General features: G+C 43.2%; 1 protein-coding gene across 1 annotated transcript in view; it reads right to left on the reverse strand.

The window, feature by feature from the left end:
• The window catches only part of FSTL1 (follistatin like 1), a 51,277-nt gene extending 32,999 nt beyond the window's left edge, over positions 1-18,278 (reverse strand). Inside the window, exons 1-2 of the mRNA XM_010970864.3 lie at positions 18,129-18,278; positions 17,913-17,969 (exon numbers count right to left, since the gene is read on the reverse strand). Coding sequence (XP_010969166.1) covers positions 17,913-17,969; positions 18,129-18,131 — 60 coding nt within the window. The 5' untranslated portion in view covers positions 18,132-18,278. The remainder of the gene's footprint in view (positions 1-17,912; positions 17,970-18,128) is intronic.
• Positions 18,279-18,638: the final 360 nt, after the last annotated feature.

Below are 18,638 nucleotides of genomic sequence, written 5' to 3' on the forward strand. Positions count from 1 at the left end.
ACTTGGAGCCTTCTCTTAATTTTTGAAATGTAATTTTTTTGTGCGTAAAAGTCCATGGACAACTTTGGCAATGAGGTGGATATTTCTCAAAACTATTTTTTTCATTTTTCAGCTCAACTGAAAATACTCTGTTCCTGCCAGCTTTTAATAATATTATGCGCGCGCGCGCCCACACACACACACACACACACACACACACACACACAGTCGCGTGCGTGCGTGCATGCTTTTAGTGCCTTGAGATTAAAGTCAATGAAAACATGCACATTCTATTCTTCTTGAGACATTCCTGCCTTGCATTCTTTCCTTGGAGCAGTCGGGAAGTCACAGCTGGGGGGAAGGAGCTGTAAAGCCTACTTGTGCTGGCCAATCAGGTCTCAGCTGACAGGAGGCCCACCAATGAGAGATTGCCAGGTATCCTGCTCCATCGTAGCAAAACTCCCTATTTTTGCAGAGATTAAAATCCTGTGAGACCCTTAACCTGTACCAACAATGCACAAAGACCTCCTCTTCTGTTCATTTTATTTTCCCCGAGGACTGCATTAGAAACTCCACCCCCAAACCCACTAGCTTCGTAGCTACAGATTATCATTTGTGGTAAAAACATTCCCAAGTGTTATGTGGCAGTACAGTTCTCAAAGCTCTGTTCTCTTCCATTTGTAACTGACTAGACACTAGAGAAATGCCACACATTGAACTGACTCCACTAAAAAGTGGTGCAGTATGCTACGAAGTCAGGAACCTGGTCTGCAGGTCAACTGTAGGAGGGTTTGGAGAGTAGGACTGCAGAGAAGTGGGGTGATCTGTTTCCTGGGAACCCACTACTGATCACTGGGTCTTTAGTGGAAACTTCCCCAGGATAGAAGACTTCTCTGAGAGCTAATCTGTAAATCCAGAGACATTATTTTACCCATACTGGGGACATCACAGGTACCATTCAAATGAAAAGGAGAAAGAACAAAAGCAGAAATGATCCTGAAAAGTACAGGTCTCAGCAAATGATGAGGTCAGAAGACAAAGTGGTCAGAGGCTTTGGGGCAAAGAATCACACCAATAGTAGAATTTAATGCTTTATTCTACATTCTTTGGGACTTTCACTTACTCTGGGAATGATGCCCAGTGAAATCAGAATTGTTGATCACGGAAAGAAAGAATAAAAATATTTATTATTCAGCTAGTGTCTGTGTAAATTCCAACTTCATCTGGAGCTGAGAAAATCCACGTGCCAGACTAAGCAAGCCCAGCATGTCTACCAAGTCTAGGGTTAAGCAAAGTGTTGGTGGGCATGTGCTATCAACCACCTTCGCAGGTGCACATTCTACTTGCAGAATCTGGCACAGAGATGACTGAGGTACAAAGACTACAGGCAGGGTACAATGCATCTTCTCATATTGCAGATGAAATATTTGGGTGCACTGGTCAATCCATTTGGCCAGTTGATTAATTCAGCAAATTATTCACTGAGCACCAACTATATGTTAAGCTCAGTTTGAAGTGCTGGGGATTCACTGGTGAACGAGAAAGAGAAGGGCTCTGTCCTGAAGGAGTACACATTCAAGAGGGAGGACAGTGAATAAACAAAAATAACACGATCACTTCAGATTGTGATGAAAGTTGAATACAGAGTATGTTTGACAAAGAAATCTGGGAGAGGGGGGCACCACCTAGATCGAGTGGTTGGGAAACGCTCTCTTGGGCTGAGGCCTGAAGAATGAAAGGAGCAGTTCAGACGGAGAGAAGAAAAGTGCGAAGGTTCTGAAGCAGGGTGGAATTCATCATGTTCCTGGAATAGGAAAGAGGCCAGTGTGGCTGTGACACAGGGCCCAACAGGGAGAGCAGTGAGAGATAAGCTGGGAAAAGCAGGCCAGGGCTGGTGCATGTAGGGCCCTGTAGGTGCTGGTAAAAAGTCTGTATTTTATTCTTAATGAAACAAGGGCTGCTGGAGGGTTTTACACAGGAGAATGATGTGATCATGTATGTGTTTTATGAAGATTATACTCAGGCTGTCGTGTAGAGAAGTAGATGGAGAGAGGCTAGAGGGGAGAGCAGCTAGGATGCTACTGCAATAGTCCAAGCACAAAATCATGGTGGCTTGGACTAGGGTGGTGGTGATGGAGACAGACAGTCAATGGAGAGGTGATATATTCTGATAGTAGAGCCAACAGAGCTCTGATGGACTGACTGGGTATGGATAGGGAAAATGAAAAATCAAAAAGAAGACTCCTGGATACTCCAAGTTGATAACAAAAAACCCCCAGCCAGTTCTAGATAAGTATAGACATGACCATGCCAATGGTCCAGTCAAGTCCCATGCTTTCTTCATGGAATGGAATCAGTTTAGGAAGTGAGTTCAGCAAGATGTAAATAGAATCTGCTTACGGAAATCTGTCTGGAGTTGACCCATTCCAAACTGTTCCATGGAATACTAGTCTTTAAATATTTATAGTATTTCTTTGAAATGGCTTTCTGTGGTGAAATGTCTGGTAAACATTGCTTATAATAATTTTCTCTCAGAGAGGAAAATAAATAATGCACATGAACATTGTAAAGCTCTGAAGTCTTGCAACTAAAAAGCCATTAAACCTAGTACATTTATTAGTTTAATTAGGTCCCATTTATTTATTTTTTGCTTTTATTTCTATTGCCTTGGTAGACTGACCTAGGAGAACATAGTTATGATTTATATCAGAGAATGTATTGCCTATGTTCTCTTCTAGGTAGCATGTGTATTAACATCACTCAGTGCAGTGTGACAAACATGGGTCTAGGCTCAGTATGTCTCTCCTGGTAGTTCTTCTCTCCCCTGGAATTTAAGCAAAAACAACAAGAAGAATAGCAGCTACTATTTATTGAGCACTTATCCTATGTAAGGAACTTTATGTCAGTATTTCCCTTGCTATACACATTATATACAGGTACCATTTTAATTTATAGCTTGTACATTATCATTTGCTGCCATGAGTCTTGCTTACAGACCATGCATTCACTTAGCAAAAACTGTCACCCATTTTTCTGACCCAATATATCAGCAGTGATCACTCACAGTATTTCCTCATGAAGCTTGTAAGATAAAGACCAGACATTCTTCACTTACTTACCCCACTAGAGCTAACAGTGAACATTTCCTGCCCCCACCACTGCCTCCCCCCTCTTCCTATAGTCCTCCCCATCACCATTTTCCTTCTTCCTATTTTCTCTACCCATTTCTAAACAAGAAACTGTTTTAGGACAGTTCCCATGATTTGAACACCCTTGGGCTTAGAATCCTTTGTCTCTGCCTCAAAGAGAATATCAAGACTTTCTGAATATGGCTGCTGTCACACCTGAATCCACAAGTTGTTAATCTAGGGCCCTAATAGTCCTCAGCTGCCTCAGCTGCCACAGACACACACAGACACACACACACACTTCACCAACCTGGGTAGACAGAAGACTTCCCTGGAGTTAACAGATGACTGGGGAATGAGGAAGTCTTTACACTCTAGGCCACTGTAACTTGAGTAATTATGGTCACTGAACGAGAATGCCATTTACAACAGGCAAAATATTGATAGCATTACCTAGAAAAATAACCCAATCACCAACTGAAATATAGCCACTGGGGAGGAACCTAGTTTGCTCTCTAATCCACACAGCAATTCAATAAAGCAACTTCAGCAGGAAATGAAGAGCCTTCTGATTAGATGTGTAAAGGGAATTTAGAGGGAAAATGCAATTACCTAAGCTGTCAACTGACTAACAGCGAGGGTAACAATCCTCAAGCATTGGTTATTCTTACAGGATTTTATTTTTATGTTAAAAAAAGAGAGAGAGAGAGAGAGAGAGAGCTTGCCTAGATAGGGCATGTAACAAACACACAAAAAGCCAACTCCTATAGTTTCTTATCAGCCAGGTTATAATATACATGTTCTTTCATAGAAAATAAAAGAAAACACAGACTTTTTCAGTTGTATTTCTCAGAGAGAAAGCTGTTCACTTTGTAACTGTCCTTTAAACAATATGGCCCACAAGTAGCTTAGCAAATTTTATTAAGAAGTAAATCTGCAGTGAGTACTGAATTTACTACATCCAACATTTTAGCAAAGAATGTCTGGCCTTGAATGTCTGGCCTCTGCTCAAAACACATCCCAATCCCATTTTCCCCTCTCTTCCCATCCCCCAGGAAAGGAAATTGAGAAACCCCAAACAAACTCACACCTGAAGTGGATATCCTTGTGCTGGGGTTTTCTTTGATCATTAGCCAGCCCTTGGTGCCATGCAGAAAATTACTCTTCTGTTGAACGTGATACTGACACCAATTAATGCATAAAGCGAAAGGCTTTACCCTTAAAATAAATAGCTAAACCAGGAAGTCTGTTTCTCTGTATGTGGCTGTTGGCAAGGCCAAGGCCACACAGGATAAGAAAGGAAAGAAAATAGAAAATGCCAAGGAGAGAAAGAAGACTAGAGGAGGGGGTGGGGGGGAACAAAGCACAATGAACAGATTCCTGAAAGATCCTTAGGGCTCTAAGGAGAAGCCAGGTGAATTTCCTGCTTCTGATGTAGACCTCAGCCTGCCCCAATTAACTTAGCATTGTAGTTATAGCATATGTTGAAGACCCAAGCATGAGAATGCCCTTGGAAAAGTGAAGCTGAGTGTTCTGAGCATTTGTGAATTCTGCCTCCATTCCAAAGCAGGTTTTGTGAGCTGGGCTGGGCCACCCAGAAGCCACCTCTGGGTCCTCCCGACAGGGACCCTGACAGTGAAGGGAACTCCTGTATGTCTGAGTCTGGGCTCAGTGTGGGCATCTGGAATTCTGCTTCAAAAGCTTTAGTTGCTCTAATAGTAATTCCACACGTGTCAATTTCACACAAAAGTTTGAGTGATCCAGGCATCCTGGTGAGTCACCAGTACTCTTTTTAAGTGCGTCATCCATTTTATTTTTCTCTGTTGCAAATGATATGCCATAAACTTGGGTCCTTCTCCATCACTGAAAATATGCTTAGTTAGCCTAACCCTGACAGAAACTAGTAGGATATACCAGTCATGGAATTTGAGAAGAAAAAATAATTCTTATTTTTGGAGTAAGATAGGGAATGAATGAATGAATGAATGAATGACATACACTTATTAAGTAAATGTTTATTAACAAGCAAACTTTACAACCACAAAAATAAGCACTCATCTGTATCCCTAGGCTAGAAAGAAACTGAGACAGTATAACAGAAGTTAAAGTACCAAACTAGATTAAACACAACAATCAAACTAACATATGATTAATAACATACATGATTCTCTTCATTAGTTTTTGTGAGGCGAGTGTATTTGAGCTTTAGGTAGACAGTCATACTCTTCAAGTAGTGAGACCTAAGTCAATTAAGTAGTAAAATGTATGTGTGTGTATGTGTATATAGTCTACCCTGGAGCACAGTCAATGTGAAGTCAGTTCTGACACTGTACAAGTGGCCTTGTTAGGAAAGCCACAGACAACATTGGGCTAGCCCCCCATTCAGGACCAACAGTCAGCACAATTTAGCATACTGGGATTGTCTAGTGGGATTCGGGAGCTTGAGTGCAGTTCAGGTACCAAGCATTTAAGCAGGACTGAAACACATGCATTGGCCTCTGCTTCCTTACTGTGTTCATCCTCTCAAGACACTTGATTTAAACACTGAAGTCAAGGCCAAAGAGCAGTGCCCTCAGCTGTAACAAGAGCCCTGAACTGATTTAGAGAGAAGGCATGGGGACCAGGGCAAGAACTTCACCAATTCCTGTTGAAGAAACCCAGGATCCTGGTCATGGGCCAGGCAACATGGTAAGAAGGCAAGAAGGGTTCCGGAAAACATTAGGGTTCGTGCAATATTTTCAGACAACTATTTCTGTAAGCTGTTTCAATACTGCATCATTATTTTTAAAAGAAAATGTGAACATTTATACAAAGGTTAGAACAAAGTTTTCGTTTTTCAGTAGGTTCAATAAAAGTTCAAACTGCACACTGTGGAATTTTGGTTTTCTTTTTTTTTTTTTTAAAGATTCCTTGCCCAACCCCAAGAGGACCCAGCATCCTTCTTTATTATTATTATTTTTTGCCCGGTGTTGTGGAGTAGCTGCTTTCTAAAGTGGAAAATCAAGTGATTTCTTTCTGTAGAATAAATAGCAATTGGGATTCCTGGGCAGGAAGAGTGTTTGGGTGCTACATGATGTACTGTTTATATTTCACTCCATACACGCAGGAGCAAGTAAGGGGCACAAAATGCCTCCTGCTTTTACTCATTCTCTTCTCCCGCTCCTGAGTCAGCTTCTCTTTCAAACTGCTCTTTCTTGGGCCATCAATTAAGACAAGAGTTAATCAAATATCCTGACTCCATAAGTAGGATACTCTGACAATCCAACCTAAAATGTCTGCCTCCTTTTATATGGATAGGATTTCAGAACTGGGTTTGAGAGCTCACCTACTCTAACCCTCATATTTTGCAGATGAGGGGTCCAGTGACTTGCCCAAGTTCACTCCACCATGGACAGCATGAGGCTCATTACCTGGGTGCACTGCCTGTCCTGGGTTTGCTCCAGCCCATCTCTTGCCAATAAACGGAGGCTTGTTGGAAGCCAGCTCACCTCAGGGACCTCTGTAAACTCAGCCATAGCTTCAGCCAGCACAACTGGTATTTTCTCAACTCTGAACCTCTCAAGACAGCTGAATCCTAACAGTATTATAAATTCATTCACCTGCTTCTTCTATGTGTGGCTCATGCCAGTCCCCTGAGACAGTTTAAGGCTAACTAAGAAAACGGAGGCGAGGAAGAGGGGACGAGTGAGGAGAGGCAACCAAAGTCAGAGCTGCAGAACTGTGCAGATTGTGCTGAAAAGGCTCATTGCCAAGCAGACACTGTCTAGACTTTAACTGGCCTCTCCAGAGAGGGGTGTGGGGAGGAGGGGGAGCAAGGCCGGAAAGCCTGCTTGCTTTTTGTTCAGCTAATGCAAACACATGACACAACCTCTGACAGGCTCCAGGCTGGGAGTTCACTCTGTCTAAGATGTTTCTTCCTTGGGGCTGGAATTCAGCTGTGGGCTGAAGGAAGTTGTGCTAATCCAGCAATCAGGGGGAAGCTAGGAATGTGTTTCTCAAGTCCTGGGGAATCAGAGTTCCCAAACTAGACTGAGTTGGGCAAGAGCCAAAAGTGGCACATTTTTGGTTGCAAAAGAACAGATTTTTAAAATTTCCATTTGTATCATTTTAGGTAATCCATGAGGAAAATCCATAATAATACAGAACTGCCTTTTGATGGAGGCCTGTTATGAAAGCTTTCTAAGACTCTGAATGATATCAATTTACAAAATGTACAGAGGAGAAATGGCCACTATAGTCCAATAAGTCATCTTCCATTTCTGAAAGAAAATGGTGGGTCTGGGGAGCTCTGCACATTAGTTAGGAAAAAGATGGCCCCCCTCTGGGAGGGCAGACAAGCCCCAGGACAGGGCACAGAGACTGGTAAGCAGAGTGTAGGATGAAGTCAGCCTAATTTGCCCCCTTGGCCAGCCACTCTTGTACAGTGGACAATCTGAACAACCATACCCAGACTCTCAGCTGGAGTCTTAGAGCTCTCTTGCAATTTGGTCCTATTTGATGTGGAACAGTTTGAATACATGTCAAGGACAAAGACTGCTTTAAAGCATCTCCTGAGTTACTGACCATCATGCAGCAGGTGCTCTGATGGAACAACTACACTTCAGTGTGAGTCAAAGATGCACCTGGACCTGAACCTGTTTGAGGCCATGCCCGTGTCGACACAGCCAGAATGATCCAGGCACTTGCAGCTGATAGACCATGAAGTTAAATAACAGAGCCTGTGCAGTTGTTTTTAAGTCCATGTTACCTAGAGAAAGGGTTTTTGCTTTGTTTTCAAAGTCACTTTCAGAAATAAGACTCAGTGGACCTTAAGCAGTCTTGAACACAAGGCATTTTGAGTTGAGAGTTGAAGTCTTGGGTTTGCATCCTGGCTTTACTATTTACTAGGTGACCTTTTTGGGGGTAACTAACTGGATCCTCTGAGCCATTTTTTTTTTTTAACTGATAAATAAAGATTAGAGGAACTGCAGTGTCAGGTTGTGAGAATTGGATAAGACAAGGCCCTTTTCCTCTCCTCCCCTCTGTTGTCGGGCTACCACCACTCATATCTGGGGCTCAGCTTGGGGGCACTCTCTCTCAGAGGCCTTCCCACAACCCCAGTGCTGGGTTAGGTTGTCAGCCGTGTCCCAGCACTTACCATGCCAGATCATTCTGAGCCCTTACCCTACCTGCCTCTCCCACTGGACCCCTGGGGACAAGATCTGTGTCCTAGTCACCAGCACTAACTCAGTGCCTGGCAGAGAACAAGTTTGCGATACTTTTTACTTTCCCTCCTTGAGTTTACTTTGAGAAATGTTGCTTTGTCCCAGATGGGTGAAGCAAAATAATGCATCAAGACTTTGTGCAGCTTTCTCACTGCATGAAATTTGAACTTGAGCTCCTAATGCAGCCCAAACACTCCAGGATGACGTCTCTGTAAAGGTGGAGGAGGGAGATGAGAAAGAAAAGGGGAGACAAGAAGATAGAGGGGAAAGATGAAGAGAGCAACACGAGGAGCAATGAAGAGACCCAGCTCTGGGGCCTGGGAATGGGTGGCCACATGAGGCTGCAGTCAGGGCTGGCTGCCAGACACAGCAGTGCCCAGCAGAGGACTCAAGTTTGTGTGCAAAACACCTGAAGCGTTGCCTTGGTTCCCAAGCAGATAAATCAGCCTGCTGCAGGAATACTTCCTACCCTGTCTTTGAGAAAAAGTATTTATTTTTCAGACAGTGAAAGCAAAGGGTTCTATTCCTTTGCCCGACCTGGTTATTTTCTAAACTCCAAATTTAGAATCCGTGGCCCGGGAACAGGCCGTGCTATGGGGGCTATAGCAAGAACATATGAAAATGACTATCCCACAAAAAATCCAAGATATCTGGTGGCTACTTCCATGTGTAAAAAGGGCGGGGGGGGGGGCACGACGACACAGGAGAACAACTGAATCTGGAGAAGTTCCAGAGGAGTTTTACCACCTCTCTTTTTTGCCTTTTCTCACTCTTCTTCCCTTTCCAGTTCTCTGCCTGGCTCACTCAGTCCTTAGGGAGAAACTCTGCTGGCTTACACAGTCCACTGCTGCGCTCGGGAGGTCTCAATGAGTCCTTAATTCTTTTCCTGGAGGAATGATAGAGTTGTGGCTTCACAGAGGAAATGCTGGAGGGCAAGACTGGCTCAGTAGAGGCAAGGGTTCTGATATGAATTCTGGGCATCAAAGTATCCAATGAAATAAATATTCTACTTGTCTTTTAAAAGGTGATCTTTAATCCCTGGAGAGAGTGAAAGAGGCAAGGGGAGTTCTGCCAGCCATAAGCAATGCAAGTGTGCGTACGCACACATGCACGCACACACACACACCATAGCTTTTGGAGCTCTTCCAATAAATAGAGATGCCGCAAGAATGTAATAACAGCTAACATTTACTGCACTCCATGTGTCAAATCACTCTTTTAACTGCTTTACATGGAATAGCTTATTTGATTCTCATGGCTAACCTATAGGGTAAACATTCCATACTAAGCCTATTTTATAGGTGAGGAAACAGACCAGAGAGGTTAAGTAACTTCCCCAAGATCACAGGGCTAATAAGGGCCATGCTAGTATTTAAAATCAGGTAATCTAGCTTCAAGGCCTGGGCGCTAAACCATTATGCTATACTTCCTCTCAAAGATAAATTCGTCAACAGATAACCACCTGAGCCAGCACACAGGATGTACAAATACAGACAATGCCTAGAGAATGTTAATGTGTAAACTGAGAATTCTCTTGTTGAGATCATTACAGAGTCAAAAACATTCTTTGCCAGTGCCCAGTAGGCACCGGTAAGAGGCACTTCATTTCTTCAGGTGTTTGGTGTTGACTGTGCCATGAGCAGAAGAAACATTTTCCATTATCTAATTGGACTGTCAGGCAAGAGAGATGGCCATTATTCCCATTTTACAAATGAGGAGAGTGAGCTCAGGGAGGTTAAGTAACTTGCTCAAGGGTTCACAGCTAGACAAGGCGAGAATTCAAACCTGGTTCACTACCTCTAAGCCCTTGCCCTTAACTGAGGCTGCAAGCCAGAGACATTAATTGGCTTTAAAAAGGTTAACATCAACCAGAAAGGGGCAGAGTGGGACTTCTAAGTCAAGGACTCTTTCATTATTTTATAATGTTCTTCTTAATAATAAGAAGGTTCTGTAACAGGGTCCATGTAAAAGATAAGACTTGAAACACCCAGATGTGAGAACAAGAGAGACTGGAGAAAGGGATTCAGGGGAAGGCTTGAGTGACACGAAAGTGGGGAGTAAGAGACAAACGCCAGCATTCTTGGAACTGGAACAATTTCAGATGAGGTTCCACGCAAACAGCTGCCACCTACTGGACAGACTGGTCAAGTGGTCAAGGTGAACAGGCTGAAAATGACCCCAGCAGCTCAAGTGGAGCCTCTCAAATTCTGAGAAGACATCTGTCCCACAGTGCATCGCAGGGACTTCTGCACTAGTGGCAAGGAAGTGGGTGGGCAAGGAAGAGGGTGGTAATTTTTGTGAATGCTGTAGATCTGGCCCCCTAATGGCCAGGTCCATTTGAGCTGGACAGATGCTACAGTGGTAGCAGCTCCTTCAGAATAGGGACCTGTACGGTATTGCCTTTTGGTTCCATACTGTTCTTAATAGCAGCGTAAGTGCAGAGTGACTGGCATAGCACCTGGCACTGCTGTAAGAGATCAATAAGATATATTCACTTACTATCATTGAAGGACAGAATGACAGACTGTGGGGAAAAAGACAAATTTTGCCTCAGACACAAGATTTTAAATCTTGAAAACAACAAAAAGTAAAAAGGGACATATTCCCTACCTCAAGCCAATTCAACCTAATATCCCATGCCACATATATGTATAAACCTGGGTCTGCAACATGTCATGCTTTTGCCATGTGTTACATGACTTGTTTTGGCAACAGCTTAGTTGGTCACAAAGTGTCTGGATTATATAGGAAACATTTTAAAGGTCATAAATTCAGACAATCCTGGGAATACCTTATTGGTGATGGCTTCCAAATGAGCACATAAAAACTCAATGAAGAGATTACATGGAAATCCTCCAACCACAGCAGAAAATGCAGATTTACAGGAGACATTTTGTATTCCAGCTACCCAAAGAGCTTTCCATTAGCAGGTTATTGCCAGATGGCTGCTGATGCAGACGCGATTATCTATGACAGCAGCAGCTCTTAGAGCCTCAGCAAGAGTAACTCTTCACGCCATCAAAAGAGCCAAGAAAATTCTCATACTTTTATGATGGCCAGCATTAGAGAGTTTGGCTTACTTTTTAAGGTGTTTGAATTCATCTGAAGAACTTAGAGAACTTGGACGCTTGAGCCAGTTACCAAGTGTTTTCTTGATATTTTCATCCATTTCCTACTCTAGTTCTATCACCTGTTTCCCCACATTGTCTTTGTTTCACATAGTCCCGAACTCTGCCATCTAATTGTCTTAATTTTGGCTAAAGATATACCAAACGTTTGATCAAATTGGATTGACTTTTCCAGCAGAAAAGGCAAATGTTTTTTACCTCACACACACTAACTGGTTGCCAGTGGCTACCTAGAACCTTGCTGAGAAGGATTTTCTAACCTCCTCCAGGATGAGAAGGAAGAAATTCTATGATTGATTAGCAATGCTATCATGGGTAAGGGAGAGGGTAGTTGTGACGTGCATGCCATGTTTGTTCCTGCAGGCAATTTATTTCAGTGTTGGGAGGTACTAATTTTCATTGCCTGCAGTATCTAGTAGGCACACAACATACATCTGTTAATTGATTTTGATAATTTCTCTGAAAGGAGGGAAGAAGGGCTAGTTTATCTTTAGGTAGTGGAATTATGGGTAATTTTATTTTTTGCTCTCATTTTTTCTACATTCTCTAAGCTTTTTAATTCCACATTCTATCAGAAAATAACACTTTTTATTTAGATAAAATAGCATCTATTAGGATAGATCCTCTTGAAAAAGGTGAGGTGTCACAAGAATCCTCATGATGGATTTTAAGACATTTTGTCATACTTCTTTATAAATTTTTACAGTTATGGGGATAGGGCATTAGAGTGGTGGTGGAAGGTTCTGCTTTTTAAATTGAATCATAATCATTTGCCAGAGCTTTAAATTTTTTGTAAGCATATTTTTAGTGGCATATATTGCTGCTAACTTTAACTCTTTCATTGTTAGATATATAGGTTTTGTTTTTAGCTTTCATAAATAACATGACAGACATCTTATGTAGAGTTCCCTTAAAAATAATAATGACGAGGGCAAAGTGGTCAAATAGAATTATTCGAGTTTCTTTCCTTGATTTAGTTTCTCAATGTGGATTACATTGAGTCCTGTAATATCCATCTGTGAAACAGTAAAGTCATCTTCCCCAAAGCTGATCCAAAGTTTGCTAAAATGAATTCATGTCAATAAAGACTGAATTAAATTATGTTTGTTATGTTTTTGTAGCTAACAAGGGAAACAATTTTCTACTGCAAGCACTGTTAACTACAAGTTAAAATGCTTAAAATAATATCCAAATTTCAAGTCTCATACAGTGAGGGTTCATTTATCTTTTCATTAATTATTAACAGTTCACTATTGTTAAAGCATGAATTAAAAGCTTGCCAAATGTTAGGGCCAGACATCAAGAGATTGGACTAGTTAAATGATAGTGATCTTCAAGTGATGAAATGTAACTTTGGTTATATCTGTTCCTCACTTTTTCAATTGTAACTGTTTCCACACACACCCTGAGTTCATAGCCTTCTTACTGCACCAACTTCCTCTGTCTTGACTGGGTGGTGGCTACACGGGTATATCCAAATGTAAAGGCTCACCAGGCTATACATTAAAGATTTGTGTTTTGTACTAATGTAAAAGAACTTTAAAAATCAAGGGAAGTCCTATGTTAATGTAAAAAAAAAAGCAATAATAATACATGTTCATTATATAGCTATAATATTATACATTATAGCTGCCACAGTTTAAATCTAACGGCCCACTGTTAGATTGTAAGCAACCTGAGGGCAGAGACCATGTCTTGCACTTCATCCATGACTCTGCCCTGTGTGTAGGGCATGCTCAGCCTGAAGCAGGGAATACTGTCTGATGGGCACCATGAAGGGAAGGCCCATGCTGTTATTAACTCATTCCTGGAGAAAACACCCCATGCCAAAGTCACAGGCGACAGAAAACAGAGCACCTTAGAGAAGGCATGCATTTGACCTGCAGGACATCAGTCACCTAGTTTATGAAATGAACGCATCTAAGTGTAAGTCATTTTTCAATTCTATGATATCTGGTATCCTTAAGCTAATACTATTTGTGGCTACTAGAAATTTCTTACTATGTCCAATTATTTGAAGAGGAGTAGGAAAAAGATACCGTGACATTTTCAATCCTCTATGTGTGACCACTGGCATTTACAGCTCATTCTTTACTTTCTCTGTTCTCCTGGAAACATGATTCTTCCTGTCTCACTGACTTTGAAGACTTTACTTTCTTCTTTGGTACATTACATCCATAGCAGCCCATGCCCCCATCTCACAGCTCCTTCCAAACTTATTCCTCTGAGCCTGGGGACGGACTCCTGCTTTCCATTACCAGATTCAGAGACTTCTATGGGAATTGTGACATGCCCCCTTCTAAAGACATTTTCAATATCCAGGACCTCAATTTGCAGGGTGCTTGTCCATCTGTTTTGGCTATTCAGCAGAGTCTCTGCTATGTTTTAACACCCCAATTTCTAATAATGGTCTCCAGAATCACAGCAAGGAGTTTATTTGCCAAAGGATAAACAAACAGGTTATTTTAGTGGTTAATGTATAAGATGGATATTAAAATTTCAGTTATGTTGTAGCTTCAAGAAGCAGTCAGAGGATGTGGGGAAAACCAAGGGGAAATGTGGGGGAAAATCGCACTCTAGGCCTGCCTGAATTCACTATTAGAATAATTCTAAAGAATACAGAGGAGATCCCACATCGGCCAATAATACCCTAGTGGTTGATTAACTGTACGTTGATAATAGGGTATAAATGAGGTTAAGAAATCTGGCTTCAGAAGGACAATGCCTTAATAATCTTCTTGCCCATTTGTATAATCGTTATAGTTTTTGCTACTATTATCTTAAATGAGGCACTCACAGTTTGTGGGTTAAGTATTCCCTTACTGGAATGAGTGCTCTGATTTGTGAATCAGTCTCCTGTACGTGTAACTTATCATGATGAATTTATAGACTTGGAATGTTGGAAATCAGAGTGCCAGCAGAGACAACTGCCAAGGGAGAGTGGGTGTGCTTGGGCACTTGCCAAGGCTGTCTTTTGGAAGCAGGCAGTTGGGCTACAGGGTCCCCTCCAGCCTGCAGTGTTAGTGTAGACTCAGACTCACCTACTGAGACTCAAAGGCACATGCACTAAAGCCTGGGTTCTCAACCTCTCCCAGCCTCCATTATCCACACCTCTCAGTGAACAGCAGTAATTCTCAATGGGAGGGGGATGGGTGAGGGAGACCGAGCAGGCCCACAAAGCCTCCTTCCAATACAATCTGAGAAGAGGTGGCTTGCTCTGCTGTTGCCACCCGCCACCCGCCCCATTTCTCATCCATACCAGATGTTAATATATGCTCATTAAGAGACATGTGCCAACTCCCCCTTTCAAGCAGAGACTCTAAAGTGAACATGGGTGTGAGCTCAGGTGGATGGGGCAGAGTTTTGAAGGAGCTGCCTGAAGTATTAAGACCAAAAGAAAGAAAGATAGGAAGCAATCAAAAAAGCAACTCTGAGGTGCCAAGTAAGTAAGAGACCATGGAGAACTTTCAAAATATAACACTTTCCTTAATATGATTTAATAGTTTCTCGAATCTAACCAACAGAATCTAACCAAACAAACTGGCATTAATAATGACAACAACCACCTTTTCTCAAGCTTGGGACACCTCTGATTCTGAAGGTCTAGTATTCCAAAGGCTTGCCTTCTTCAGAGATCAACATAATTTGTTGTGCAATCACATTCTTTTAAAATATGCTGAATTAGAGGGAGGGAGGAATGAATAGATGGAGCACAAGGGATTTTTAAGGCAATGAAATTACTCTGTATGATACTATAGTGGTGGCTACATGTCATTGTGCATTTGTCAAAACCCATAGAATGTACAACATCAAGAGTGAACCCTAATGTAAACTATGGACTTTGGGTGATAAAAATGTGCCCATGTTGGTTCATTGATTATACCAAATATGCCACACTGATGAGGGATATTGAGGGTAGGGGAGTATATATGTGTGGGTGGGGAGGGCTATGTGTGAACACTCTGTATTTTCTGCTCAATTCTGTTGTGAACCTGAAACTGCTCTAAAAGAATAAAATCTATTAAAAAATAGTAATAATAAAATACGCTGAATTGAATCCTTGTGCTTCTATGAAACCAAAAAAGTACCAAGAAAACTGTTTTTTAAATTTCATTTTGAAAGCTCAACCATATTTGTATAATTTTAGTTCTAACGTCTACTAAAGTGAAGTCCAATTAATAAAGACAGTATCATTGTTTGCCTTTGTTTGCTATATGTTGTTATAGGTAACAAGGAAAAAAATTTCTACTGCAAGCACCATTAACTACACAATAAAATGCTTTAAAGTAATACTCAAATTTTAGGGCTAATTTACCCTTTCACTAATAATTAAAATTTTATTATTATTAAAACATGGATTAAAAGTTTACAAAATGTTACCAGGGCCAGGCACCCAGAAATTGGATTGACTAAATGATAATCTGGAGTCATAAAATGAAAACTTCCCTTCACATACCCTGAGTTTATAGCCTTCTTTCTGCACCAACTCCCTCGGTTTTCATGCCTCAGCACTTCTTGATTTTGCCTCTTTCCCCATGGGTTTTGCCTGGGAATTCTGTCAGTGCTCTCTGCTCTTCCACCTCAAGCAGGAAATTGCTGATGGAGGAACTTCCTATGAGGGCTAAGCTTTTCCCTGCAATGCACTGGGGGCAGGGAGTGCACTGCAAACAGCTTGGGAGAACAGATCCCAGACCTCAGGCCACATAGCCTTGTGGCGAGAGTGAACCAACAGCCACCTCACCCCTCACATTTGTGGTCTAGTTCACAGAGCGATTTCACACACCAGCTAGCTGGCAATTCTTAAGCCTGCAGTAAAACCACCCAGGGATTCACCTCATTCATCAGTGGACTGCAGCTTCCTTTTGAGGCCCACAGCAGGGATGGAAGGGTATTTCTTAGCCAGGACAAAATCAGCCAGTGAAGAGGGATCCTCCCTCAAATACAAGCCCTGGAGTTGGAGATGAGCTCCACCAGCGGAGGGAGCTGGGTTCAGATCCTTCTTCAGAAATAACTAGATGTGTGACCTTGGGCACTAGGCAGGTTACCTAATCTTCCTAGACCTGTTTCTTCCTCTATAAAATGTGGCTAATAAAACTGACCCTACAAGGTTTGGGAAGCTTTAAAAGAAATGATGCATGCAGCCCAACCAATGTCTGCTATGTAAGTACACAGCCACTATGAAGTCCTAGTATGAGGCAGTGGTGAAGAGCCTGGTTAAGAGCCAGACCTGTGTTCAAATCCCACTCCTACCATTTAACAACATAGGATAGACTATGTGACCTTTCTGACTCAGTTTTCGCATCATTCAAATGGAGTTTTATTACAATACAAAGTAGATACTCAAAAAATATTAGCTATTTTTTATTTCATTGCGAGTAAAAACAGATTTTGTTTCCAGTTCAACCAACAATGTAGTAGTGAATTAAATGAAAGTTCAGTATAAAGTGTATTTTTTTTTAATCGTGAAGGCCTTGCAGGCTTTTATGACTTTTCTGGGCAGCGTCAAGCTGTGATGCTAAGGGTGGGGCTAAACTGTAATATGAAGAAAAAAATTCAAAGAGGGAGAATAACCACCCACTAGGGAGCTATTTCTTTTGTAATGTACATTCCATTTCTTCTCCCTCATGCTTTTTAATTCCTTCCACATTTCCTGCCATAATTATCAAATGTTTGGTTTCTGACCTCACTTTTCTGGAGACTAGAGCTCAGGGAATTTAGAATTGTTTATTTTCTGTCCATAAACCTTTGAGTTAATGGAGGGGCTTGTGTGTAAAGGGTTTGTTGGTTTGTTTGTAGTGTCTCAGGAAGGTCACTGGAGTTGAAAAGAAAACATTACCAAAAAAGCGCTGAAATACTTTGACTGGAAACGCAGAGCCCTCAAAAGAGCAGAGCAATGGATCGCTCATACTTGCGCAACACTAGTTTAAGAAAAAACTGAGATGTTTTAAAGGCCGTTATATGGCTCTGATAATAACACAAAATCCGAGGGCACTTTACAAAGAAAGGGAAAAAATCAGGGAATCATAATCTCACTTTATAAAAGAGAAAAATATATTCCTCCCCGAAAGAAGAATCTCTTGAGACTGCCCTCCCCCTCGACCGACTCGGAAGGAAAAAGTCTCCAACTATTCTCAATTTCCTCTTAAGTGAAGGAAAGAACTCAGGAGCCTTTTTGAACTCAGCTCCTGCTCTTGTCGCCGCCTGCGTCCCAATCGGCCCAGCTCGTCCCCCACCCCCCTCCCTCCATATTAGTCGCGGTGAGGCTCCCGCTTACGGCCCAAACTACTTTTCCCGATTTTAAGGTTTAAGTTTCGTAAGTAGCATTTCTGCACGGAGCGCCCCCCTCACCCAGCGATGGAAACTCCCAGTCCCACCCGGGGAGAGCATCCCCAGGACGCACGTACCACCCGCGCGACGCACAGACCCCAGTGGCCCCGGAGCCTGAGTTCGGACCTCCTCAGAGGCTCACCTACCTCGGCGTGGACCCAGGCGACCGCCACCAGCGCGAGCGCGAGCCAGCGTGTCCACATCTGCGGAAGAGAGAAGAGCAAGATTGAAGGCACCGGGCCCCGCGCCGACCCCGGAAACTTCTTCAGGTCCCGGAGGCTCGCCCCCTCCGCCCGGCCACCCTCGGCCGCCCAGAGGGGTCGGGCCAGTGCACTCGGCTCCGCGCCGCACTCCGCTCTCACCATGGTCCGGTCCCGGTCTCCGGAGGGCGTGGGGCAACGCGGCTGCAGCGAGCTCTAAGGGAAGGTGGGAGCTTCGCGGATCGCCAGCCTCAGAGGAAATCCGACCTGGGCTCGCCGCCCCTTAAGACCCCTCCTTCCCCGATTGCCTGCCCCCCAGCTCCTCCCCATTCTCCTCCCCCTTCTGCAGCACCGTCCCCGCGGCTCGGAGCTCCGCTCCCTCCTCCCAGACTCTCGCTACCCGCGAGCGTCCTGGCGCCGCCAGAACCCCTTTTTCTGCCTGGCCCCTAGCTGAGCACCCCTCCGGCCCCCAGGACGTGGATGCCGAGCCAGAGAGGGGGCTGTCCTGGGGGACACTGCAACAAAGGCGGAGTGTGTGTGTGTGTGTGTGTGTGTGTGTGTGTGTGTGTGTGTCTGTTGGTGGGGGTTGGGGGAGACCGAAATCCCACCCCCGGGAGGGGCCGCTGGCTTGCGGCAGCTCCGGCGGGCTGCGGGCGTGGGCTGCGGCGGTGG

The sequence above is a fragment of the Camelus bactrianus genome, chromosome 1 (genome assembly GCF_048773025.1).
Source record: "Camelus bactrianus isolate YW-2024 breed Bactrian camel chromosome 1, ASM4877302v1, whole genome shotgun sequence".
Taxonomy (NCBI): domain Eukaryota; kingdom Metazoa; phylum Chordata; class Mammalia; order Artiodactyla; family Camelidae; genus Camelus; species Camelus bactrianus.